The following is a 27,510-nucleotide window of genomic DNA, read 5'->3' as shown; positions in this document are numbered from 1 at the left end:
AAGACAGGGTAGGAAGAACAAGGGTTACATGGGGGTGCAGATCATGCAGGGCTCTGCAGACCACAATAAAGATGTTGGATTTTATTCTAATTAGAATACTAAGTCATTGGAGGATTTTGAGCAGAGGACTGGCATGGTCTGATTTATATTTTTACAATAGGGATCACTCTGGTTGCTGTATGAATAATTACAGGCAAAAAGTGGAATGATCTGTTTTTAATGAATATCTTTAAAAGCCTTTAAAGATACAACAGAGTATACTGAGAGAAATGGGTGCACATGTTCACTGAAAGACAGATACGAAAATGTTTATAGCAACTTTATTCATAATAACCACAAACTGGAAACAACCAAAATTTCCATCAACAGTAGAACAGATTTATAAATTGCAGTACAGTCGTACAATGGAATACTGCACAGAAGTAAAAAATGCTGCTACATGCAACGTGGATGAGTCACATAGTATTGAACAAAAGACACAAGAGCACATATAATTATTACATTTACATGAAGCTTTAAAAAGACAAAAGTAAACTCTGGTGATAAAGGCCAGAACAGTGTTATCTGTGTGCAGGAGGGACATGAGGGCATCTGCTGGGGTGCTAAAATGTTCGGTATCTTGGAGGGGTTCAAGGGTGTATATAAAAACCCACTGAGGCATACATTTAATATTTACACACTTTACTGAATATGTTTTACCTCAATAAAAATATTTTTAAAGAAATTAGATAAATGGAGAGATATAACCATGTGTTAATCTAGTGTCATCTTCCAAGTATTTCTGGTTTTCTTCTGAGGCACATGGAAGGATTAGAGTCTTCCTAGAACTTTGGTGTGGCCGTGGGATTTGTTTTGGGCAGTGAAAGTGCTTTACGGGCCTCTAAGTGATTTGCTGCATTTTTTTTCATTTCCCAAAATAAGCAGCCACACCGTACATGATATCTGGCTAACCTGAGTCCCAGAATGAGAACAACTTAGAGCAGGGATCGGTGAGCATTTTCTGTGGGGTCACATAGTAAATATTTTAGACTCTGTGGGTTGTACACACTCTTTGTCACAGCTATTCAATTCTGCCATCATAGAGCAAAAGCAGCCATAGATATAAATAAGTGGGCAAGGCTGTCTTCCAATAAAACTTTATTTATAGAAACAGGCAACAGGATGGATTTTGCCTGTGGACTGTAGTTTGTTGACCCCTGACCTCGAGCGAAGTCCCTAGCCAAGTTGCAAGAGAGAAGTTTCCGAGGCATTGAGATTTTGCTGTTGCTACTGTGACAACCTCACCTATCCTTACATAGAAATTGGCTCCTTTTTTAAAAAACTCAACATACTACACACTGGCTTAGTTGGTAGGCGTTCAGGAAATTGCTATTGGAGGATGGAAGAAATAACTTATGGGAGCAACTCATGTTATGGAGTGGTGAAACTATCTCCTGGGAAAACCTGGAAGGCACAGAATCTACCCTTTACTGAAGGGGGGTGGGGAGTAAAAAAACACATTTTTTTGTTTTTTATGGTTGCTGTTGGCTGCATTTGACAAAATGTGTAAGAAAGAGAGGACCTCAGAATTCATCAATTTGCAAGCAGAAATGAAAGGGGGTAGAGTTCATAAATTCGAGTACTTATTGGATAGGATGAGGCTACTTCTCTATCACGAAAAGATAAAACTGAGAAATTCTTTAATCCAAAGGATTAAAGAAACCCATTAACACCCAGTTTTGCAGCAAGGATCACTGGATGACTATCATACCAACTATTAAGATTTCTGGATGAGTTAATGTGCCTCAGACTAAAAGTCCAACTTAGTATAACACTGGCTAATCCCTTAAGTTGGACAAAATGGCTCAAGAAAAAAGACTATGGGTATAGTTCTTCCACGAATCCCAAAAGCCCTGGTTACCCAAAAATTAAGTTCAGAGACATGTGAACAAGAAAGCAAAGAAATACAGCAAATCTAAGAAGTACACCTTGACTACATGTCACTTTTGGTTCCTTGGAGAAGTGATAAGGATATTCTGTAGGCAAGAAAGCAAGAGAACTGGGTATCTAGGGACCAGGAAGACCAAGTCATTCCTCTAATATTTTATTAAATTTACTTACTTTTAAATCCCAGAAGAGCCAGAAATCATCTGTAAAGAAAAGTAGCAAGTAAATAAATAGTATGCCATTTTCTTCTAGGATTGATACTTTACAAAAGGAAAATGAGTATTTTAAACGGCATTATCTTTTTCTGATACTGAGTGTAACTTTTTAATTACCAAAGTATTGTTTTAGTCCACTAAATAGTTGTTCAATCTGTTTCACTAGGTTCCTTTGCAAGTCTACCTTTGGAAATAAGAAAAAAAAAAAAGAAAGAAAAAAGAAAGGTCAAAAAGAAAAGAAAGAAAAGAAATTAAGACTTCTAAATAAAGGAGGTAAAGACTTAATATTCCATAGATTTATGTAAGTATACCTGGGTTTGAATCCTCGCTTTACTACTTAAATTTACTTGGGCAAATTGCAATCTAAGTTTGTTTCCTCGACAACATTCACATAATAAAATATTTGAGCCACATACCAAGCACTGAGCTAAATTCTGGGAATACAATTCCCTAGTCACAAAGAACTTAGTTTCATTTCTTAGTTCATAATATGTGAATAACAATTACCCAACAAGCAGGCTAAGGCAGGAAGACCTCGGTGAAGGTCAAATGAGACTATGAAAAGGCTTCAGAGATCATAAAACACTACACATATATTTATTCATCCAAACATTTATTGGAATGCCAGGCATTGTGCTAAGCACTACAGACAGAACAGCTAGCAAGGCACAGTCCCTGCCCTGGTAAAGCTTACAGTCTAGCAGTGATCAATAAGAAATAGCAACAAAATGTGCCAAGTGTATGGCTGGGAAAAGAAAAGGGTACTTAGAGAGTGCACAGTGGGGGCACCTAGTCTAGAGGGCATCAGTGAAGCCTTCCTAGAGGAAGTGGTATTTAAACTGACACCTCAAAGAGAACAGAAATTGTATCTTATCCTATGTCATGGTGAAAGCAGTGGAGAGATATGACCAGTATGTCTTTTGGAACAATCTGGCTGCAGCATAAAAAATGATCAAAATCAGAGAAAAAGAGACTAACAAGGATGCTGTTGCTATAATTTAGGTAGGCTGACAGCCTGAATCAGGATGGTAGCACTGGAGAAATGAGAAAAACTTGAGACAGTAGACCTAACACAAAGGTTTTCGCGAGTGGATGTGATGAAGGGTCACGGATAGATTGGTTTTTGGCTTGGGCTAGGGCAACTGGTAGCAGTAGTGCCATCTACTGGAAGAGGGAACAGAAGAAGAGCAGATCTGGGGGCAAGATCAGTGACATGCTATGGTGTCCACAAGTCAGCAGAGGGACTTAAGTTAGCAGTTATATAGATATATGAATTAGGAAAGGCCTAGAAAGGAGATATGAATTTGGGGGTCATTGCATACAGATGGTAACTGAAGCCATGGACAGGGATGAGAGCAACTAAGATGATGCAGAAAGTAGCTCTACAACAAAATTTTAAAATCACAAGAACACAGACATGTAAGGGATAGGGGTGCCGATGAAGCAGACTGAGAAAGCATACCTGCAGATAGTATCTACCCCTGAAGCCAACATATACAAGTACTTCAAGGAAGAGCAGTCAGTGGTGTCAGAGGGTAAGAATGCTGACGAGGATCTAGCTGGGTAGAGCAGTTTGAGTGGCACTGAGAGACTGGGAATACAGACAAATCTTTTAAGAAAACTAGTAGGAATGGGAGATAGAGGGACATAGGGTTTTTAAAAAATAGTACTTATTTTAACTATATTCACTGATACGACAGGACCAGTAACAACTATTTTGTAAAAAAAAATTTTTAAAAGACTGCCATGCAGTTACAGAATTACTTAATACAGAAAACAATAATATACACACATTTTTCTTTTTTACAAACAAGACTAGTTTATAGCAAATTCTCTACTATTTAGGGTCAGTTTTAAATCCTTAGCTTATCTCTCCCCCCAACTCAGTACTATATGACGCAAACTAGTTTTATTACCTTAAGCAAAATATATAGTGGAACTTCACAAAATGTACAAGACTTCAATATTTGAGGAACTAGGGTAGGAAAGCAGAAGCAGGTCCTCCAAACATTCTTTCAATAAAGCACTTGACATGAAAGAGAAGACTCCAAACTACTGGCAAATTACCGGTAGATTTTTTTTTCTTTGCGGGGCGGGGGGTGGGGGGGGGAGGAGTTGGTTGGTTTTTCATTGTTTTTCTTCCAGATATTTAAGCTTACTCCCTGTTCACCAAAAATCTCAACTTGACCATTTTCGATTACTAGCTTGTTAATACTTGCTCTTCTGCTCTAATTACGTTTAATAGAATAGAGCTCTTTCCTCTAGTTCAATATAAGCTACTGACTTAAAATGCTACTGTGAGCTACCAGAATCTATCAAGGACTTTACCTCATCTTACTAGGCAAACCTGGAATGTTGGAATGAGTCTCTCCTATCAAGTAGTGTCAGTTTGCCCGACCCGCCTTTCTCATTCTGCTTCTACCAGTAATTTGCCTTCTCCCTCAAAATAAAATAATCTACAATGGGGGATCTACTGGCACTTTGAAAAGGATAATTCTCCTTTGTGCCTGGCTGTCCTACGCACTGCGGGGGTGGGGGGGGTGGGGGGGGTTCCTTCGCGCCTAAATGCCAGCAGAATCCCCCCAGGTAAGACTGACAACCAAAAAAGTCCCCTATGTTTTCCAACAACCTCTGGAAAGAGGGGTTACCGCTTCTGGTTGAGAACCACTGACACAATTTTGGTTCCTGAGCTTTTATGCCATCTCTTTTGACTAAATTGTTGATCGTATCCTGGTTCCATGAATTTGCTGGATTAGTGAACAAGAATAACATGTTACAATAGTTACGACAGGACTTTAGCATAAGTTTGCAAATTGTACTTGAGATAACCTCTAAGTTGGGTCCTGCTTTTAAATCATTTTATGTATTTGGCTTTACTGTGTAAGATTTCCTTTTCATGGTTAACGTAAGTTTGGAAATTACTGTTTTTTACACAAAGCAGATGTCTCACTAGAAATACAGAATTGCTGCAATCTGTTAATAAAGCTGCTTCTTGAGAGTTAAATATTTCTACTTGTGCACTATCTTAAATATAGAATGTGTGGGACAGTTTTAAATTCTATAAATCCACTTCCAGCAGCTAACACAATCTGACGTCATATCACTCTAAAATAAAGGGTTTCCTTAAACAGGATTTCTTTATAAAGCAGTAACACCCATGCATAATAAGCTAAAATATCTCACACCTCCTGATCCTGGAGGGCAATAATCTTATTCTGTCATACTTTTTTGACAGGGCCAAACTTCTATCTGGAGTAGAATAAAGAATTACTAATGGGCAATCATTAAGATTCTATACTTACCGTAGTCCTTTAATAGGCAAGCTGATAAAACAGCACCCAACTGTGAAAAATTCAGGGGAGACCCCCCCAGTAACTGGATAGTCTGATCTCCAAAATGCAGGAAGCCTCCTAAACCAGCAATTTAAAAATAATTCTTAACTCCTCTGACTAAAATTTTGTATAATTATTTTCTTCTATTAGTAATATTATCGCTAGGGCAGGTTGGGGGGGTGAGGGAGGAAATCGGTCAGTATTGACTTCAGACTCAGAAAAATGTTAAAAAAAAATATAGTCTCAAACATTTTGATAGTTAGACAAAATACCTCCACTGTATGTACGTTTTTCCTTCTCAGAAACTTCTGAACTTGCTATGTGAGTTTCTGCAAACTGGCTCAAACATACATTTAAGGAGTTGATAACTTCAGACCATATGCATCAGAATTTTAACACTTTGTTAAAATAACACCTAAAATTTCTTTAAAACATCTGAAAAACAGACTTCTAATTCAACTCACATTATCAGTACTGAACTTCTTTAAAAACAATATCATAAAAGCAAAAGACAATGACTTTGTCATTAAATTAAATTTTAAAAAAGGTGTTTGCATGTCTCAGTCCCATGCTGCCTCTTGAGATGAAAAAAACATTTGTCAGAAGAATCTGAATCATGATCAATTTGGATGAATAAACTTGATGATTTGCCACAATCCAAATTAATTAACTTGAATAATCGGACAAATGTTTGCTTTTAGAATGAAATTCTCTTTGAGTGTCTCAATGTTGTACTACCAAAGCTTATGGATTGGATTCATTTCTTCCTCTCACAAGGTCATCCCAATGCGGCTCTATTTCAGTTGTGGCAATCCTAAACAGGGCGTGGAGATGCTCATCTGTCAATGGCTGGCTCAAAGTGTGTTGGTTTCGAGTCAAATATGAAAAAGCCTTTTCGCAGATTTCGTTACTATCAAACAAAGATGCCACCTTACAGGCAACCCCTTTGATAATTGGGTAAGATTCAGCAGACAATCCAGCATAGAACTGCCCCAAGTCTTTGACTCTGTATTCATTCCAGAGGTTAGTATTCGCCTGAAGTTTTGTTAGCTCCACTCTTACTGAAATAGGTGCATATTCAGGTTTAAAGTTAAAAGGATTTGCAAAAAGTTCTAAGTCCTTTTTAATGAATCTGAGGTCCTTGAAATGTCTCTCAAATTCTTTCTGTAGGCGACATATCACAACTTGATACCTATCAGGATCAAATATTTTTTGATCTTCTTTAAGATGCTGTTTAAGCTCATCAACAACTTCTCTGAAGGCAGCAAAGTGTGTTAGATTTTTTTCCTCAATATGTCTCTGCAGTAAATTCAGCTTCACTTCAAAGGTACAGATATGGTCAAAGGCAGCAGCAGCAAAGACTTTACTGACTCTCAATAGTTCACTGAGTTCTCGAAGGTGGTCCATAATATCCACCAGGAAGCCAAAGTCACACAGCCATTGCTTGTCTGTGAAATGGACCGTTGTTGCCCCTATTGAAACCAAGAATGCTTCTATCTCTTTTCTCAGGGAAAATATTAGTTTTAAAGTTTTCCCTCTTCTAAGCCAATTGTTCAGACATCGTCCATTAACCCTTTCGCCATGCTCTGATTCAGATTCAGTTAGTAAAGCCTGAAATTCGGGGCGCCTAACGCCTCTGGTCTTAATCAAAACTATCCATTCTGATATAGTATTTATGATCTGATTCACGTCTACATCGTAGGAGCTCAAGAGTTCCAAGTGCAGAAATCCTGAATAATGGATAACATTCCAACAGTTGGGGCTTACAGCCTTTTCCCTCATGTATGACACTAGTCCTGAGTTCTCACCAATCATCCTCAGTGTGTGGGTCGTGGTTAGTCCAACCATTCGCTGCAAGCTAAGCCCTGCTGTCTGCAGGGCCTCAAGGATTGCCGCCATAAGAGCACCAACACTGAAGTGACGAGTCAGGTTGATTATGGTCAGAAGCTCTTCTTGCACCTCCAAGTCCTGGCCCACGCCGCGGACAAAGACCAGGAGGTAGTTCTCATAGGCCACAAAGGCCTGGTCGTCCAAGGCAAGGGAATAGGCTTTAAAGTCCTTGGCTCTGTTAAAAAGCTGACTGCGTAGATTCTTGTTAATGTTCAGGACCCTCTGCCGCGTGATCTCTGGAGATAAATCAATGCCATCCAGAACGCTTACGTGTTCGGGCAGTACATCCCTCAGCATCACCTCCATGCACTGGTACACAAAGTCCCCCTCACCCCAGCCGCGACCCTTCAAGGCCAAGAGGCGGGCGAGCCCGAGGCCTGCACGAGCAGCTCTCTCCTCGGGAGTGAGCGGGGCGACCACGGGCAAGTCGCCCTGCCGCAGACGCTCCACTAGGGCCGCGCGCTCGCCCTCCGCCACATACCGCTCGTAGTAGTCGTGCTCGGCCTCGTAGTGGCGCCTGACGTCGCGTTCGCGGGTGGCTACAACGAGGCGGCGACAGACCAGGCACAGGGCCCCTTCGCCCTCCGGAGGCTCCACCACCAAGTAACGCTGGGTCCACTCGGTCCGGAAAACCCGAGATTCGTCGACTTCCATTTTGCTCCTCTTGGGCGTCATCCACATTTTACTGCAGGCCACAAGAAAAGGGCCGACCTCCGAGAGGCCGCAAGGAGAGGGGAGGAGCAGGAGCAGGAGCAAGCACCTCCTCCGCTCTGCGCCAAATCACCCCAGCAGGGGGACACCAACCTCCGGCTACGCCACCTGCGTTCCTATTGGCTGGAGATTTCGTATTCCCTAGCCCAGGAAGGAGCCAATGGAGAGAGCGGGCAGCGCGCAGGCGCATACCCTTCTAACTGGTGGCCTGAAGTCGGGCTCTAGGGAGGGACCAAGAGACCCAGGAACCCGCGGACTTAAGAAACTTGACTGGCATCCAGCTGTCCAATCAATAGCTTCCTTCGGAAAGCGGCTGCCGCGGGAAGGTGGGACAAGACCGCGTAAACAGAGTCGGTGAAAAGACGTGAGCACCAAGCCCTGAGGTGATTGGCTGAAGACACTTCCGGTGAGCATCTCCACGTAACTTAGGCTCCTCTGGCGCCAAAATGTCGCTCGTAGCGGGGGTTATTCGGCGGTTGGACGAGACAGTGGTGAACCGCATCGCGGCAGGGGAAGTTATCCAGCGGCCGGCTAATGCCATCAAGGAGATGATTGAGAACTGGTAGGGAGGAAGTTGGAGCCGGGCTTCCTTATTAGCTACGACTTAACAGGCCTGTCTTCAGGATGGCGCGCGGATACGCCTCCCTGCCCCGAGCGGAGGCGTGTACGGCGCATGCCCACGGCGCCGGAGGCCTCGTGGGTCCTGCCATCTTCCTTCCCGAGTACCGCGAGTTTGTGACTGCTCTCGCGAGACTTTAGTAGGGTTGTTGGGTCCAAGTGGAGGGCTACGTTGTATTGTTTTAATGGCGCCATTAGTTAAGGGAAATACTTTAAAATTATATGTACAGAAGGTGCAAAATTTTAAATGCATAAAAATTTTCGGGGGGACGATCTCCATTCATACTTCAGAGGGTACCGTATTATGCGTGTTAACGTTTCTTGCTTATTCCAAAAATAACCCATGAACTTTCAAGAATGCAATTCATTTGATTTTTTATTCCAAATAAGTTATCGAGATTTTAGGACAGGCCGATGGATTTTGTCTGGGTTTAACTTATGATTGCTGTGTTGCCAAATTAGTGACCCAGCTTAGTGTTTTCCTCTCCTTTACCTTTTTTGGGGAGGGACACATCGAAGATACCTGATTTCATGGGGTATCCCGTGGATTCTAATGTTTTAGAAGTGTCAGACAGTGTGGAAGGAAGAGGTTAAAAATCTGGGTATAAACTTCAAAAAGACATACTCATGATGTACCTAAACGTTACCTTCGTGTTGAAATCAATTGATGTTAATAAAATAAATACACGAAAAGAACAACATGAGCTAAGAATGGTGGGTTTGTAAGGAGATTGATTGTGAAAGCATAAACAACCACTCAGGGTAATGGGACTAAAAGAACAGGGCAGAAGGGACCACTGAGGTAAAGGAACAGAATTAGGAGGTAGACAAAAGAAGCGGGGAACCTGGGAACGGTTTCTCCTTTCACCTATTGGAAAGGCCGGCTTTTGTTTCTACAATGTTAGAATTCACTGACAGAACAACTTGGACCTATTACGGTAATGCGCCAGACTACTGCACAACCAAACTGAACATATTAGCTAAGTGCTTTATAATTAGTTCTATGGGCAGGGATTTTGTGTGGAGTCCAGTTATGCTCTTTTTAGAATGTGAACCAAGATAGCTAATACAACTTCAATTCAAGGGTTTCTGAGAAAGACCTTTAATGTTTAAGTAACTTATTGTCTGATTTTTGAGGAAAGAAGTTTCTGTGTGAAGAGCAGATTACTTTTCTTTCTCATGCAGCCACAGACTGAATTTGTTTTCTGTAGCCCACGCTCTCTGTGATTGTTGGCTACTCTTTGAAAGTACAAAAGATTTCTTGGCTTCTCAAAGAACTTTGTGCATTGTCATCTTTTTTGCTTTTCCCCAACAAAACGTATTTTCTTAAAAGGGAATACATAGTAGAAAAACAAATTTATGATTTTTTTGATATGGCATCTCATTAGGGTCACTTGGGAACCTGAGACTGAATAAAGTTGAAGTAATAAATGGCAAAATCAGTTGAGAAGAGGGTAAGAAATAGGCATGTGGTAAAAGGATCCTACTTTTAACTTCACTTTCTTTCCCAGAGGAACAGAAGTGGTGTTTAATGTCTTATTGGAAATGATGATTACCTCCTTCTGCCTCTCTCTTCTCCCTTTCTCTCACAGCATGTAAACTCATTACAGTGTAGTCACAGAGCCTATAAAACAGAGGGAAAAACACACTAAACAGTCTTGTATTTATCTGGAATTTGTTCTACCTTGGCTTATATTAAAATATATATATTAAAATAGTTGCAGAATAATAAAAATTTTTTTCTGTTTAATTTGCCAGTTTAGATGCAAAATCCACCAGTATCCAAGTGGTTGTTAAAGAGGGAGGCCTCAAGTTGATTCAGATCCAAGACAATGGCACTGGGATCAGGGTAAGTAAAACCTCAGAGGAGCAGGCTATTTGTGTGCTTTGTGGGGTGTATCTAACAGGAAGTGATAGAGCCTTTCCCTGTTCGGGAAACTCTGGGCTTTTGTGGATGGGATATTTAACTCAAATTTTCAGTACCGATGATAAATATATTTGGAATACATATTCTAAGCTGGACACTATTCAGGAAAATAAGGTCAAGGAGAGAGTTATGAGGCTGCTTAAAGGATGAATGTTCTGCGCTGACAGAACATGTAAACACCATGAAATGGAAGCCCGCTTGACTTGTTTAAAGACCAGCAAGGAGGCCAGTGTGTCTAACAGGGTGAGGGAGTGGAATAATAGCTGGAGATGAAGTCTGCGAGAGAAGTAGGCTGGTCACGTAGGACCTTGTGGGCCATTGTAAAATCTTTGAGTTTTACTCTGAATAAGGTGGGATACTATTAAAGGGTTTTGAGCAAAGAGGTGACATAGTTTGGTGAGTTTTATAGGAACCCTTTTGTCTAGAATATGGAAGATAGACTGTAGCAGGACAGGACCGAGGCAGTGAGAGGGCTCTTGGAGCAGTCCAGGAGAAGGGTGACCATGACTTGGACCAGTTTGGTTGCAGTAGAGAGGCAAGAATCAATGAGATTCTGCATTGATTATGAACACAGAGCTCTCAGAATTTGCTGATGCATGGTGTAAGAGAAAAAGGAGTCAAGAATGATTTCAAGGTTTTGACCTGTGCAAAATGGCAGAGTTGCCATTTACTAGTGGGAAAGCCAATGGAAAAAACACACTTGAGGGCAGATCAGAAATTTGTTTGGGGGCATGGTGACCTTGAGATGGCTCTTAGTTGAGTAAGCGTATGAGTCTGGAGGGCAGCATAGAGGTTTGGACTGGGGAGATAAAAATTTGGTATATTGCCTTTTGATGGTATTAGAAACCATGAGACTCCCATGAAAAGGTGCTGAACATACCAAGTCGTTAGGGAAATAAGAATAAAAGTAACAATGACCAACCACCATTTGACGTCTATTAGGATGGCTGTTCTAAAAACAGTATAATAAAATAACAAGTGTTATAAAGAATATAGAGAAATTAGGGTCGCCTGGGTGGCTCGGTCGTTAAGCGTCTGCCTTCGGCTCAGGGCGTGGCCCCACATCAGGCTCCTCCGCTGGGAGCCTGCTTCTTCCTCTCCCACTCCCCCTGCTTGTGTTCCCTCTCTTGCTGCCTGTCTCTCTCTCTGTCAAATAAATAAATAAAATCTTTAAAAAAAAAAAAAGAATATAGAGAAATTAGAACCCTTGTGCGTTTGCTGGTGGGAATGTAAATAGTGTAGCCACCGTGGAAAATAGTATGGTGATTCTTGAAAAAATTAAACCGAATTACCATGCAATTCAGTAGAACTTGTGAGTGTATACTACAAGGAATTGAAAGCAAGGTCTTGAAGAGCTTTGTCCCCCCATGTTCATAGCAACATATTCACAATAGCCAAAGCTTGAAGCAACCCAGGGTTCCAGAGATGAGTGGATTTAAAAATGTGATTTATACACATAATGGAGTATTATTCAGCCTTATTGAGGATTGAAATTCAGACACATGCTGCAATGTGCATGAACCGTGAAGACATTATGTTAGGTGAAGTAAGCCAGTCACAAAAGGACAAATATTGTATGTTTCCTCGTCTAAGAGGTACCTAGAGTAGTCCCATTCATAGAAGGTAGAATGGTGGTTGCAAGGGGCTTGGGGGAGGGGAGGATGGAGAGTTATCGCTTAATGGGGACAGAGTTTCCGTTTGGAAGGATGAAAGAGTTCGGGAGATGGATAGTGGTGATGGTTAAACGACAGTGCAGTGTATTTACGGCCACAGAACTGTACACTTAAAAATAGTGAAGTTTGTTATGTATGTTTTACTGTAATTAAATGCCTCTGTAGATTTTTAATAAAGAAGTTTTCTAATAATAATAATGATTTTTATAAAATTCATGTGGGTGGAGAACTCCTCAAGAGAGTGAGTGTAGACAGCAAAGAGGTCCAAGGCTGGAGTCCTGGGTTACTCTGCAATCAGAGATGAGCCTGAACCAGCAAATGCAGATGAGAAATGTGACTCGTGAGAGAGAAGGGAGACCAGGACAGTGTGGCATTCTGGATGCCACATGAGGAAGTTACTGCTGATTTTAAAATTCATCCCCTAAGAGGGGTTTCTTCTTGAATTCACTCCAGAGAAGGGAAATTCAAGATTTGGTAAAAATGAATAACATAATTATTTACTTATTTTTTGGTATCTTCTAGAAAGAAGATCTGGATATTGTGTGTGAGAGGTTCACTACAAGTAAACTGCAGTCCTTTGAGGATTTAGCTAGTATTTCTACCTATGGCTTTCGGGGTGAGGTAAGCTAAAGATTAAAGAAATGTGTGAAGTATCCTTCTATGATGACATTTCTGCCATTTGTCAACATATGTTTCTCAACAGGTAAATAAGATGTGATTCTTTTTACTTGTTAAATATATGTAAATCAAACAAACTTAGTTAAATTTCACTTTCGAGAATCAAGGATTGTTCATAAGTACTTAACACAATGAAAACTGTTTTATCTACAGATACAACCTCCTTCCAAGATGTTAGGTGTCTTTTGATGGAGAATGCAACACCACCCACAAAGCTTTTTTGTCAAATTATCAAATGCGAATCTGTTTAATGCTTACTAAGTGCTCGTACTGGGAAAATATAGGAGGCAAGGGAGCGTGGTAAATGATACAGAGATTAGGAAGCCACATGATAAAAGTCTTGTTTGTTTCCTTCAACAAACTGCAAGGAAGAAAAGTGGAGAAGGAAACAAAAACCTGTAGATTGAAAGAGGCTTGGGGCACCCAAGTGGCTCAGTTGGTTAAGTGTCTGACTCTTGATTTCAACTCAGGTCATGATCTCAAGTTCATGAGATCAAGCCCCAGCTGGGGCTCTACACTGGGCTTGGAGTCTGCTTAAGAGTTTCTTTCCCTCTCCCTCTGCCCCCACCCCACCCCTGTCATGCTCTCTCTTGCTTTCTCTAAAGAAAAAAAAAAAAGAGGCTTAAGAAGCACATGAACCAGCTCCTTGGATCCTGATTTGAGCAAACTGAAAAAAATTTTTGAGACAGATATTTGAACACATTGGTCAGTTGATAATATTAAGAAGAAATTGTTGGAATGCCTGGGTGGCTCAGTCAGTTAAGTGGCTGGCTGACTTCGGCTCAGGTCATGATCCCCGGGTCCGGGGATCGAGCCCCACATCGGTCTCTCTGCTTGATGGGCAGCCTGCTTCTCCCTCCACCGCTTGTGCTCTCTCTTGAGTGTGCTCTTTCTCTCTCTCCAATAAATAAAATCTTAAAAAAAATAAAAAAGAAACTGATTTTCTTGGTATAAAAAATAGTATGTTTTTATTACTAGGGAGGAGTCCTTATTATTTAAAATATATATGGGAATATTTGTGAATAAAATTATGTGATGCATCGGAGGAACATACAATATAAAAAGTAGATAAAAACATTTTAATACTAAAATAGGATCTTATAATTTTATGACAATACGCTGTGGTTATCTTTTCATTCAGTATATATATAGTCCTATGTAATTTTTAATAGTTTTATTATATGAACGTACTGTAGTTTAAATGATTTCCTGTTGAACATTTATGCTTTTTGCCATTTTCTTGGTGAGTATTTATATATTCGTATACAATGTGTTTTGTTTAATTACTGTCTCAGGGTAAATTTATAGAAATAACATCCGTGGGACACCTGGGTGGCCCAGTTGGTTAAGCATCCAAGACTCTTGATTTTGGCTCAGGTCATGATCTCGGGGTTCTGGGATGGAGTATGTACTGTATATATTTAATGTCTTCCTTACACAGGTCTCAAAATCATGTGCATTTTTAATGATAAAAATTAGCTCAGTCACGTAAACTAGGGAAATCCAGCTAGGACCTGATAATCTCTGAGCCTAAGCCAAGTTCCTTATTAATGAACTAAACCTGCCACAGGTTGTGTTCATTGTCTGCTGAGATGCTGTCACACAGACCTCATCACAGTGCCTGGTTGCATTTTTATGTTCTGTGATGTCATTTTTGTGAAAGAAGAAACGGATTCCAGTGGGCTAGGAAAGCAGTCTTGGTTATAAGAGGGGAAAATGGTCATTTTTTTTCCAAATTTGTTTTTTCTTAATTAGATAATTTTAAAATTTACATTTCTAAACCTCTAAGTGCTTACAGAAAACAGTTTTGTGTATGTATGCAACATTATGTATTTGGAGTGCCCTCATTTCTGAAGGCAAGTTTTCAAATTGTTGGGAGGCAAATCATTGAGAATAATATTAAGCATGCCTGTAATTCTGCTGCCTGAATGCACTTTTTTCTAATACATCAATACTCTGGTGAGTTTCTTTGCGAAGATGTGGGTGGAGCTAAAGGGTACTATGCTAAGTGAAATAAGTCAGAGAAAGATAACTATATGATTTCCCTTATACGTGGAATTTAAGAAACAAAACAGACAAGCGAGGTAGGGGAAAAGAGAAACCAAACAGCAGACTCTTAACTACAGAAAACAAACTAATGGTTACCAGAGGAGAGGAGGTGGGGGACAATGGGTGGAACAGGTGAAGAGGATTAAGAGTACATTTACTGTGATGAGCACTGAGTAATGTATAGAATTATTGAATCACTGTATTACACACCTGAAATTAACGTAACAGTGTATGTTAACTATACTGGATTTATTTATTTTTTCTTTTTTTAAGATGTATTTATTTGAGAGAGAGCAAGAAAGTGCATGCACTTGTGTACACGGGAGCAGGGGGAGCAGCAGAGGGAGAGAGTCTCAGGCAGACTCCCTACTGAGCTTGGAGCCCATTGTGGGGCTCTGTCTCACAGCCCTGAGATCATAACTGACTGAGCCACCCAGACACCCCAACTATACTGGATTTAAAATAAATTTAAAAAATACTCTGTTGTGTTTCCTTTTGGACTTTTTCAAATATGTATTTTCCGCTTGTTCTGATAATATGCTACAAATTCAATTTGATATCCTTTTCTTAACACGTCATGAAAGTGAGGGAACAAAATGCCCATTGTTGCCATTTGCTAATACAAAATGGAAGGGATAATTTAGATCCATCTTTGTCTTTAATGGGGTGAGAGTGGGTGACCCAGCAATGCTTTTCTTTCATTTCATTTTCTTTTCTTCCTTAGGCTTTAGCCAGCATCAGCCACGTGGCTCATGTTACTATTACAACCAAAACAGCTGATGCAAAGTGCGCCTACAGGTATGGCTCAGTCTGCTTTTATTCACATATTCATCCCGAAACATGCTTTATGCCTAGATCTCAAAGTGACTCTATCTAAACACCAGTGTCATTTTTTTTGACCAAAATCTTGGGTAAGTTTCCTTTCCTTTCTATGGACTAGTGGATAATCCACAGGGATGATTATTAGGTAATAATCTTACTCCTGGATCCTTAACAGAAAATATGTGACATATAAGTGCTTACAAGCTCTATTACACAGATGTATTCTAAGTAGGTGGTAGGTGTGGATGTTATTCTGCCCCTGAGCCCTTTAGTAGGATATCACTTTGTCTGATGACAGGGCTGTGGCTGGGGTGCCAGAGGCCCACGGGTCCTTAGCTGGCTCTTGAGACCCTGGCTCCCTGCCCCACGTGCATGCCTTTGCTGGCTTGCCCTCCCACGGGGGGCTGCTGGCTCTCTGTTGTGCTGGCCCAGTCTTCAAAGGCTGACAGTTTGGAACAGAACAAAAACAGGATTTGAGGAATCAGAGGTACACCTCTGTTTTTATAAGCACTGGCCATTTGCTAGTAGAAGACAGGAGTACCTTATTTAGGAGTACCTTAAAAAGAATTTCTTTTAATCATACAGATTGTCCATAAATTAATACGGAAAATAGCTCCAACAGTGGCAGTTCTGCCTGTTTGTCAGTCTTCAGCAGACAGACGTGTAACGTAATGGAACAGGGAGCATTCCAGAGTAGACAGCACTGTTGCTAGGCGAGTTTGACGCTGTGTGAAGGATCAGAATTCCTTCTCACAGGGGCGCCTGGGTGGCTCAGTTGTTAACCATCTACCTTTGGCTCAGGGCTGATCCCAGGGTCCTGGGATCGCACCGCGCATGGGGCTCCCTGCTCCACTGGGAGCCTGCTTCTTCCTCTCCCACTCCCCCTGCTTGTGTTCCCTCTCTCGCTGCCTCTCTCTCTCTGTCAAATAAATAAATAAAATCTTAAAAAAAAAAAAATTCCTTCTAACAAAATAGGGAGATACTTGTGAATTAATGTCTTCCTAAATAGCCTGGGACAAATTCTGTTCCTTCACCACTGACATTATATTATGCTCCTGCTTATGACCGCCAATGGCTCCCCTTCTATGGTGCTATGAAATCCAGAGCCGTCCCTAAACAGCACCCACACTGTGCTCTCCATCCACCTTTCCAGCTTCTTCTCTCCACAAATTCCAGCTGCCAGGTGTTCCAAAGTTTCTGAGCTTTTATGTTTTTCTCTTCCTGGATGGTCTTCTGTGCTTTCTCTCTGAAACTCTTCCTCCCTAGAGCCCAGATAAATTGCCATCTCTTCTGTGATGCTTTCACCGCCCCCTCCCCAACCCCAAGCTGAATGTTTGCTTCTCTAGATTACTTAGCACAATGTTCTCCACGTTAGGAAAAAGTGTGTTCCCTAGATTGAGAGCTCTCCAGGGTCTTTCTTTGTTACCAGGGCCTCTACAGGCCTGTCATGTGGTAGCCCCTCCATAAATGATTACAGAATTAACCAAAAAGATGTTACTGTCACCATAGGCAATGGCAAAACTATTGCTTTGTAGCTCAAAACTCAGGCACTAAAAAGCAACATTTGCTAGAAGAAGAGGGATTTTTTTTTTTTGGTATCTAATTGGAATGATAATGGAATAGTAGAAAAAGAGGAAAATGGTGATTAAGACAGTAGATAACATAGCATTACCTTATTGTTGATATAATTTCATTTTTTACCCTTTGGGTAGATGTTCCGCTTTTTGGATATTAATAATCTCTTATATTTTCTGTTAAGAGCAAATTATTCAGATGGAAAGCTGAAAGCTCCTCCTAAACCATGTGCAGGCAATCAGGGGACCCAGATCACGGTAAGAATGGTACAAGGGAGTATAAATTGTTGACAAAGAGCTTTGTATAAATATTGAAATAAAAAATAAAATTGTCTCAAAAAAAATAAAATTATCTCTGACTTTTCAAAGTAATAATAAAATGAATCTTTGCTAGTTACTAGAAAGCTGTTTCTTTCTAAACAAGAGGACTGGTCATTGGCTTTTATGGCATGGTAGCCTGTGCGCACTCCCTCCATCTTTTTCCAGAGCCTGGGAGATTCTTGTATGGGATGGCAGAAGTCAGTGGCAAAGTAGTTGGCATTGAAAGGACCTTTAAACTTGGCTCTAGAAGACATGAGTTAGAGTCTCAGCCTTGCCACTCAGTGTTTGTGTGTCCAGAGGCAAGTTGTTCAGTGTCCCTTAACCTCACTTTTCCCATCTCTCAAATGGAACAAAGAATACCTGCCCACTCAGAGAGTGTTTGAGTAATATGATTATATCATTAATCAGAGAAAATCTAGTATGCTGCCTTATTTCTATGGTGCCACATCTGGTCTCTTCCCATTGTGTGAGCCTACAAAGCATCCTGCTGTCATGTTATGCGTCCCACCCCTCCACCTCAGCCCCAGCTAGCACACATTTCCCTGAAGGCTCTCAACCCTTGCCTTGACAAGGGAGGCAGGAGGCAGAAATGAATGCGTGCTTCTAAGTGCATGCTAAGACAGATCTGGTACATAGGATGGCCACAGTGTGATTTCCAAGAATCCCAAATGATCTCAGAAATTTTAAAAGAATTCTCAGTTTGGAAAATATGCTTGAATGCCATGTTATAGTATAATTATTTGTAAATTTACATGTTTGCTCCCACTGAATTGTGTGCCATCCTGGGTAAGACTGTGCTTTGTTGGTCTTTGTATTCCCAACACAAAGCAAAGAACCTGACCTGGAGATAGCCCCCAGTACCTATTTGAGAAATCAGTGAATGAATATGGGAAGCAGGAAAAATGCCCTTTATTTCCTTTGTTTGTTAAGGCTGACTTATCTCTTGCCCCCTCCCCCAGTCAGTGCTTGGAACTGTACGGTTGGTAAGTATAGTTGGATTCTCTGCTAGCCAGCTTTAGGTAGACAGCGTGGGTCTTTATTTCCATGTATTTCTTTGAATTTACAAGAAAAAAATCAATCTTCATTTCAGGTAGAGGACCTTTTTTACAACATATCCACGAGGAGGAAAGCTTTAAAAAATCCAAGTGAAGAATATGGGAAAATATTGGAAGTTGTTGGCAGGTACAGTCCAAAACCTGGGATCTCTCATCGTGCTTATAAACTGAGAACGGTTGGTGAGCTAGATGGAAAACAGCACATCGTATTCTAGCCTGTGGATTGTTTCTGGTCAAGGTTTAGTTGCCAGTTCTGGGCTTTCTCTCATCTCCCTGGGAGAGAGCAGTTGGTCTCTGCAGGTTCTTTGGTGGAAAGCAAAACAGATGGACTCCAGCTAACTTGAGCCCAAAAGAAATTTATTGGAAGGCTAAGAGTGGCAAGAAGTGTCAGCAGCTGCTTCCTGGAGAGAGAGAGAACCAGGCCGGCTTTGGGGATTAGATAGTGGCCCTGGTGCAGTTGTTTTCATTCTTTACTGACTCGACTCAAGGGCCTGTTTCCTGGGAGAGCACATCTGATTGGCATGGCTTGGGTCCCCCCGTCATGTGCCTCTGTCTATGGGGAGATTCCTTGATTGGCAGTCTAAGGGTTTATCAGGTGGAATGGGGAAGAGGTGGTTTCCCAAAGGAAGACTAGAGCCTGTTAAAAGAAGAAGGAGAAAGGGTTTGGGGCAGGTGAAAATAACATTATGTCCACTGGAGGCTGATTTTGTCTGGTGGTTCAGTGGATCCAGCATGGGCTCTCCAAGCCTGCACATCCTTGAATCGTAGCAGAGATCTGTTAACTATTTTTCAGTATTTCTGAAAACTCCAAAATGAATAAAACATTTGCTCCTCCTCATAAAGTGGAACAGACTTCTACATCAAGTTTCTTTGCTTTTCCCTGGAGTTGTATAAGTCACCGTCAGCATATTACCTCTTGGAAATATAGGAGTTCTAGTTGGCTCTTTTGGTTTTGGGTGTGGTCAGGTGAATTCTTAATTGTTAGCCGAATGAATGCATTTTGCTAGACACAGTCCTTCAGTTCGTGGGGCCCATGGAGGGAGGAGTAATAAATAAATAATAGCCAACTGAGAAAAGACTGGGAGATGCTGGAACAGGGCCTGGGGCCGATAAAGAAGCAGGTGAGGAGGGGATGTCTTGAGGGGCTCTGGGAGAGAATAAAAGAGTCCAGGAGTTGTAAAGTCTAGGTTCTCGAGATGCAAGCTGGACCCTAGTGGGTTTGTGAAAGTAAAACTGTAAGCAAGGAGGAAATTGTATTGAAATATCCTTGAGTCTAGTCAGAACCCTGTAAAAGCAAAAACCCCTGTTTTTTGTTTGAGTCTGCCACATTTAGCATTGATATCTCCATAAAGTCTGTGCTGGCTTATTTTCCTGTGGGTAAAATATGATAGATAGAGATATTCTTGACTGTGTTTATTTTTGTTTAAATCATGTCACCCCACTGATTTATTTAACCAATAGGGAGTTCTGTGTTATATTGTGCCTTTGGCCACTCTGCTTACTGTTCTGTTGTCTTTTCTTTGCCAGGTATTCAATACATAATTCAGGCATTAGTTTCTCAGTTAAAAAAGTAAGTGGCGGGATTATAAGGGATGGTTATGTATTAGAAAAAGGGATTTTTTTTTTTAATAGTTCACCTGAGGAGATAAGATTGGGATGTTTTATTCACAACTGTGAGACAGTAAGTTGTATTTTCCATTCTGTTTATCAGCAAGGTGAGACCGTAGCTGACGTTAGGACACTGCCTAATGCCACAACGGTGGACAATATTCGCTCCATCTTTGGAAATGCTGTTAGCCGGTATGTCAGAAATTCATATTTTGAAAAATCTGCGTTCCACGTCTTGGTTTACCATTTTTACATTAATTTGGAATCTGTCAAAGTAGCACCTGCCTTAAGAGTTTGCGTTATTGAAATAGGCAGGCTTATTTCCATGGTTCAGACTTGTTTGTGGAGTCATGATTTCAGGGAGCCCATACCTCTTGGGTGCATGCAATCTCCCAGATGCTCTGGCTGTAAATCAGTGTGTTCTCTCTAGTCTCTGTCTTCAGAATAGTCACAGTATAGAAGAATTCTTTCATTTTCCAGCACCCCCTCATTTCCTAATACTTCCCATATTGTCATTTTGGGATTTCACTTATTATTGTTCGACATTTCTTAATTGTCTCCCATATCCTAGGCTTTGTGCAGAAAGTTAAGCATGTAAAGACAAATAAAATATTCCCTGTCCTTAAAGACTTCCCTGTCTGGTGGCGAGCAGATTTCTAAGCGTTACCAAATCTTCATTGTCAGGGAAAGCCTCAGAGGGGAACTTGCCAGTTAGATTCCTCATGGCACTCCCTGTGCAGGCAAAAACCATCATTTCCATCGCAGAGTCCTAGCTAAATCTCAGGACTTTGCAAAGTCCAAAGTGCGCATGTCATAATCTGAGGGGAAAGTGCTAAGGGTCTCTACATGCCAGGCATGGCCTGGATGAGGGGCACATGCAGATGGAGAAGACAGCCCCTGGTTTCCCCTTTTCCAAAAGTCTTAGAAGCAGCAGTAGTCCCAGAGCCCAGTTTTCTACTTCAGAGGACAAATTACTCGTTTCTTTGAGCAAAACCAAGTTCCTAACTAGGGAACAGTCAATTTGCTTTTAATTGCCCTCTTCTTTACTAATTGTTAATGAAGTAAGTTTCTTAAACTGTGTTCCCAGAGCAGAGAGAGAACACTATTGTACCAGGAAACTTGTAAGAGCTTCTTTATTATTTAAAGACTCAGAATTAGTCGTTATGAAATTCCTAGGGACTATAAGAGATTAGAAATCACACAGACCAGCTGTTCCCAAAGGGTGCTTCCAGAACACCAGCCTCTTTAGACATTTTGGAGAAGAAAGGGCTTGCTGGTTTATTGTGTGTGAGAAACACCGCAAGCTGTATTTTCTGCTCAGAGACTCAGAGTGCACATTACTAGTTGACAGCTTCCACCGAACGTTCCGCAAAGACTTAACGAATGCCTACTGTTTGCCGGGTGTGGTGCTGAGAAATCTAGTAGGGCGTAAAGCAGAAATGCTCCTTGCCCTCAGAGGACTCTAATCCAGTTGGAAAGACACATGGAATAATCACACCATTCGTTAGTGATTGTGCTAGATGTCTCAAAGGGAAAACATAAGGCACAACAGGAGAATCTCTCAGGGTCAGGGAGAGGGCTAGTCAGAGAAAGCTCCTTGAAGGAGGAAGCCCAGACATATGAGGGATAAGGAGGAATTAACTAGCTTTCAGTAGCAGCTTTCTGGGCAGAGGGACCCGCACTTGGGAAGATCCTCGGGCAGAGACGAGTGTGGCTTAGGTGCAGACCACCTTTCACCCATTAACTTCACCTCCCCATAAGCACAACCCTGAGGACACCACACTGGTCTGTTGTGGTGCTGTTCACATAGTAAGGGATTCAGTAGAAATGAGCCCTTTTGGAATTTCATCTTTGGGGTTTAGGTACTAAGATACATAAAAGTTTCAGCAAAATACGGTCTCAGAGCTTGGATTTGTCATTATGTCCCAGCAGTCAGAGCAGGGCTTGGCATAGAACATAAGTGCTTGGAAACAGTGACAGGGTGAGTAGGTGGGTGGATGGTGGGGCAGATGGGTGGATGGGTGGGCCCAGAGGGCCTCAACAAGCCAAGTCTTGGGAGTCCTTATTTGAGAGAATTAATTTATGAAGAAGCCCTGATTTTTCCAACACTGATTCTTTATACTGTTCGAATTTTGCATTATTTTCAAGACCCTCAAAATTTCTCTTTTTCAACCAGAGAACTGATAGAAGTTGGGTGTGAGGATAAAACCCTAGCCTTCAAAATGAATGGCTACATATCCAATGCAAATTACTCGGTAAAGAAGTGCATCTTCTTACTCTTCATCAACCGTAAGTAAAAAAAAAAACCATGTGGGGAAGTCTGTCCACAGGGAATTTTATGGGATGGTGGAAAAATTCCGCATCCACAGGTTTGATTACACGCAGGAAGCCCTCAGGCCGAAGTGTGGCTTGATGAGGAAGCATTTATAATTTCTACCTAAGTCTACTCAGCCCTCTGATGTGTGCTCATTGCTGGCTGACTATTGGCAGAGTGTGGTTGTTGCCTCTGGGAGGGGGCATCACAGACCCCTGTGATGCTTGTTCTAGCCTTAGATTAAGAGTCAGCTGTTTGAATCACACAGCAGGACACAGGGAGGGGGTACCTTGGGTGTAGGCAGTGTCATTAGTAAAGAAAGGGAATGTTAAGCCCCTTGGGATTTTTCTTTTTAAAGAATGAGGTATTTATGGTATAATGAGCAGTACGAGAAATCAGGGAGGAAATTAACTAAATGAGTTTGGATTTTTGTCAGATTCCTCTCTGGTCTTTATCTCTCTCTGCAGTCGTATTGTTTTACATGATTGCTGCTTGTTGAGTAAATACTATTTTGCATTCTGTTTCTTTTTACTTAATTGCTCATAGTATGGTTTTGAGAAAGTGTGACAGGAGAGCCACAATGGATCTGATTCAGTTTTTAATTTCCCAGCCAGAAATGTGTCACGCATCTTGCCATTCGTTCAGTACTTATATTTTTGTCATACAGATCCATTACCTTTATTGTTCAAAGCAATTTGTAGTTAGTTTATAGTTTTGTTGGCTTGCTATGGAAAATGGTATATTCCCCTGTTCCGTTTATAATGATAAGCCGGCCAGAAGTGTCCCAGATTATACATGTTTTACAGCAGTTTTCCAGGCCATATATAAACAGGAAAGAGGGAGTCAATATTTTATAGACACAGTCTGTTAAACTGATCTATATTATATTAGTGGGGGTTTTTTTCCTACTCCATTAAGAAGGACTTAAGCCTGATCTATAATAAATCTGGCTTTAATCAAGGCTCAGAAATGTTTTTCACTTGTTTTTCTAACCATGAAGAATATTGCTTTGTGACACATGTGTTGGCTACAGAATAGACGCGCAGAAATCAGTGTAAGTTCCGTATGCGGAGCCCGTCTGTGCAGCTGGTGAGCTGTTTACCCCACGGGCTCTGCATCAGTGTTAGCGAGTCTGGTCAGTGAACCAAGTTGCCAGTAGCATAGAGGTCAGACTCTAGGTTATGATCATCCAGTTACCTCCATGCCGTGCGCTGTCACGGCGGTGAGGAAAAGGTGGTGGGAAAAGGAACACTCCTTTGGCATGTCTCCAGTCCTGAAATCGCAGCAGAGGGGCTCTGGCCATCCCCTTGTCAGGTGCCCACACCTGCTTCAGGCTGCATGCTCAGGGCACGTGTCACTAAGTACAGCGCCCTTGTTGAGAGCCCACGGAGGTGGTGAGCACTCGGAAAATAATGGTCTCCTCATTGATAAGATCACAGGCTCTCTTCCCATTGGAAATAAAACCATAGGACATATCCTTGGCTACACCGACGCAGGAGAACAGACCACCAGGAGGTCACCTATCTGGGGAGACAGGAGGGCTGTGTTTTCTGAAAATAGGTTTTCCTCTGATTTTTGTCTTGTCTCTCCCAGCTTTTAGTGTTTTCTACCCCCTTCAACCGTGTCTCATTTCCTAAATTACCTTAAACATACATCAAATATTTGTACTGCCTGAAGTGTCTGGAAAACTCTTTCTTACCCTCATTGCTCAGTTGGGATACCCCACTGTTGGAACCCCCCTGGGCAGAGTTGGTCGCTCCATCCTCCCACCACTTAGCACACACATCTCTTGGGGTGCTTACCCCCTCGAACTGGAGTTTATGTAGTCACCAGCTTATTGTCCCTCAGCCCATGGCATATGTGATAGGCAGCCAGTGTGTATGTGCAGCGTGAAAAGTCTGAGAGCTGACGGCACGCTGCCCACCATGCCCGGCAAGGGCAAAGGTAGTCCTTCCGGGCTGACTGAGGGAAGGGAAGCAGGGAGGCAGAACTTATTGCCCTCCCATGTTCCTGTGACTTGGCTGAGAGGAGAAAGCCCGAAGCCCAGAGCCAGTTGCTGGTGGATGGTGACACATTAAAAGAGGCCTTTCTTTCCTAGGGTCTGCTGTGGAAGTCTCTCCAGAAGTGTTTTTCCTGAGTGATTTCATGGCATGGTATGAATGTGCACCTGTTACCTCTCTCTTCAGGATAGTTTTGAGCTGGTTACTTTCCTTTTATTTTCTAGATCGTCTGGTAGAGTCAACTTCCTTAAGAAAAGCCATTGAAACAGTGTATGCAGCATATTTGCCCAAAAACACACACCCATTCCTGTACCTCAGGTAAGGCATCACCGGGCTCCTCACCAGAGACTCACAAGGAATACATTCTGTCCAGCTGTCCTCTTTGAAAGAGGTGGGCTGGCTCATAGCTCCAGCAGAGCGAATCCCATCCTCCACTGGCGAAAGGACGTTCTGTCCTTTCTCACAGGTGAAGGGCACAGTTTGCCTTCGTTTACTCACTCACCCAGCAGAGTCTCACTGAGGGCCTCCCATGTGCCAGCCACCGTGCTGCCGAAACAAAGGTGAATGACGGATCTTGCCCCCTACCTGGCAGAGAAACCTGTTCCTCCTCCACGGTCCCTCCAGTGCCCTCTCCTGACACAGATTCACGTTGTGGTCACGGGGTAAGCAGTGGAAGATGGTTGTAGAGCTGAGGCAGTCAGGTGATAGCTGGCACGGCCTCGAAACTGACTCTTACAGTACATTTTGGTAATAGAACATTCTCTCACGTGTGTTCTTATTTTGATCCTCATAATACTGAAAATTACCTAGGGAACAGGTTCATGGTTACAGATGAGAAAACCCATCCAGACGGGTTAAGTGACTTGCCCCAGGTCACACAATAAGAAATTCTACTAGTTCCGGAGTGATGGTAACAGCCGATGTATCATAAATGTGCCAGGTACACGCAGTGTGCTTTGCATGAATTTAAGCCCCACCACAAGTATATCCGCTTTACAGATGAGGAGACTGAGGCACAGAAAGATAATGTCACTGACCCCAGGCTACACAGCTTCGGAATCCAGGTCGCTCAGACTTGACCCTAAAGTTTTGACCACTGTGTCATTTGAACCCCCCAAGCCTGCTGGTGAGAATTGTTTTCCCTGTTCTCTACCACCCGACATAATTGTTTGCTTTCCTTCCTCCAGCTTAGACATCAGCCCCCAGAACGTGGACGTCAATGTACACCCCACAAAGCATGAAGTTCACTTCCTGCACGAGGACAGCATCCTGGAGCGGGTGCAGCAGCACATTGAGAGCAAGCTCCTGGGCTCCAACTCCTCCAGGATGTACTTCACCCAGGTCAGGGCGCTTGCTGTCCAGCTCTGGCTCTGGCGCTTTCCCCACCACCTGAAAATGTGGCCCGTCAGACACGAGAGCCCAGAGTTTTGCTTGTTGCTTTAGGACTATCTTTCCAAGGATTACTTAGATAGTTTTCCTTTGGTAACATCTCCTTTTCTGAACTAACCATGAAAGTATTATGTTATCCCTGGGCCTGGAGTCATGGGGCCCGCGGCCTCACTCTCTCTCCATTTAAGACCTTAGACTGGCTTCTCGGGAAAACAAGCTGTCTGAAACAGAATAGGACACCTCTTTCATGCATTCGTCTTTCCTGGGGATGTTCAGGAGGAGGCTGAGTCCACATGCACAGGGCAGAGTGGAGGGGTGGGATCCTGGGAGGCAGTGGGACAGTGGGAGGAGCAGGGCGTTTCGTGTCAGACGGGCCTGGGTGCCACCATGTGACTAACCTTCCCACGTCTCCATGTCTCCCTCGGTGAGGACTGAACTGGTCATCCTCACCTCTGAGGGTGGGGACAAACAGTAGGTGGAAGTGTCTGATGCAGGGCCTGGCACTATCCACCTTATTATAATTACCCAGGTTCTAAGTGCTTATGATTCTAAGCTACTTCAAGCTCTCCGGGGCCTCTGTTTTCCCATCTGTAAAATAAATAGGTAGATAATACGATCTCCAGTGTCTCATCCCAGTTCTGACATGATGTGTTTCTAGGCAGCACATGGTGAGGGTGTGTTCAGAGCACAACAGACCCCAGAACCACAGAAACGGAAATATCCCCCTCTAAATAAAATATCTCCCTCTCTAAAAAAAAAAAGCAGGGGGTGGGGCTCCTGGGTGACTCGGTTAAGCATCTGACTCTGGATTTCAGCTCAGGTCATGATCTCAGGATTGTGGGATTGAGCCCTGCATCGGGCTCTGCACTGGGCGTGGAGCCTGCTTAAGATTCTCTCTCCCTCTCCCTCTGCTCCTCCTCCCCCCTAAAAAAGAAAAGAAAGAAAAAAATAAATGGAAGCACCGGGCCCTGCAAGCAGAGAATGGGCTTCTTCGCAGAGAAGTTCCTACTTCGCAGAAAACCTTTTAAGTTCCCAGGCCAGTGAATGCTTCCCATAGGAACCTTCACAGAACACCCCTCGCCGGGAGGGCATGGGCACAAAGCAGTGAAAGCAAATGCCGTGGGGGCAGCCCCACCACCGCTGGGGCCCAGGCAGTGACGTGGGCAGTGAGTCCACGCAGGTCGCTACGGATGCCACCTGGAAGGTGTATGTGGCAGGTGGGCAGAAGGAAGTTCTCCCTGAACCAGCCCTCAGTCTTCTTTTAGGTTTGCTGGTGCCCTGGTGCCACGTGAGCCTTGAGTCTGTGGAGGTAAGGGGTGCACAAATCCCTGCAGTGCTGGTGGTTGAGGGGACGATGCACGTGCTACAGGGCTGGTGGGCCTGGTGTGCGTGGGTCAGGCTCTCAGGG

The 27,510-nt window shown here is 42.6% G+C and overlaps 2 protein-coding genes across 3 annotated transcripts in view; one reads left to right on the top strand and one right to left on the bottom strand.

Moving 5' to 3' along the window:
* Window positions 1-306: 306 nt before the first annotated feature.
* On the bottom strand, window positions 307-8,143 carry EPM2AIP1 (EPM2A interacting protein 1). The gene is made up of 2 exons (XM_008710371.2): window positions 5,444-8,143; window positions 307-2,129 (listed from the first exon to the last, which is right to left on the bottom strand). Exon 1 carries the CDS (start codon window positions 8,042-8,044, stop codon window positions 6,218-6,220), a length of 1,827 nt encoding a protein of 608 aa, XP_008708593.1. The 5' UTR covers window positions 8,045-8,143; the 3' UTR covers window positions 307-2,129; window positions 5,444-6,217.
* Window positions 8,144-8,487: 344 nt separating this feature from the next.
* The window catches only part of MLH1 (mutL homolog 1), a 42,860-nt gene continuing 23,837 nt past the window's right edge, over window positions 8,488-27,510 (top strand). For both annotated transcript variants that reach the window (XM_008710344.2, XM_040636974.1), the window contains exons 1-11: window positions 8,488-8,636; window positions 10,451-10,541; window positions 12,815-12,913; window positions 15,744-15,817; window positions 17,601-17,673; window positions 18,827-18,918; window positions 20,319-20,361; window positions 20,503-20,591; window positions 22,576-22,688; window positions 24,938-25,031; window positions 25,901-26,054. In XM_008710344.2, the coding sequence (XP_008708566.1) occupies window positions 8,521-8,636; window positions 10,451-10,541; window positions 12,815-12,913; window positions 15,744-15,817; window positions 17,601-17,673; window positions 18,827-18,918; window positions 20,319-20,361; window positions 20,503-20,591; window positions 22,576-22,688; window positions 24,938-25,031; window positions 25,901-26,054 (1,038 nt within the window). In that variant the 5' untranslated portion in view covers window positions 8,488-8,520. The remainder of the gene's footprint in view (window positions 8,637-10,450; window positions 10,542-12,814; window positions 12,914-15,743; window positions 15,818-17,600; window positions 17,674-18,826; window positions 18,919-20,318; window positions 20,362-20,502; window positions 20,592-22,575; window positions 22,689-24,937; window positions 25,032-25,900; window positions 26,055-27,510) is intronic.

Source organism: Ursus maritimus, unplaced genomic scaffold, assembly GCF_017311325.1.
Source record: "Ursus maritimus isolate PB19 unplaced genomic scaffold, ASM1731132v1 scaffold_20, whole genome shotgun sequence".
Taxonomy (NCBI): Eukaryota; Metazoa; Chordata; class Mammalia; order Carnivora; family Ursidae; genus Ursus; species Ursus maritimus.
This window is presented reverse-complemented; position numbering and strand designations above follow the sequence as displayed.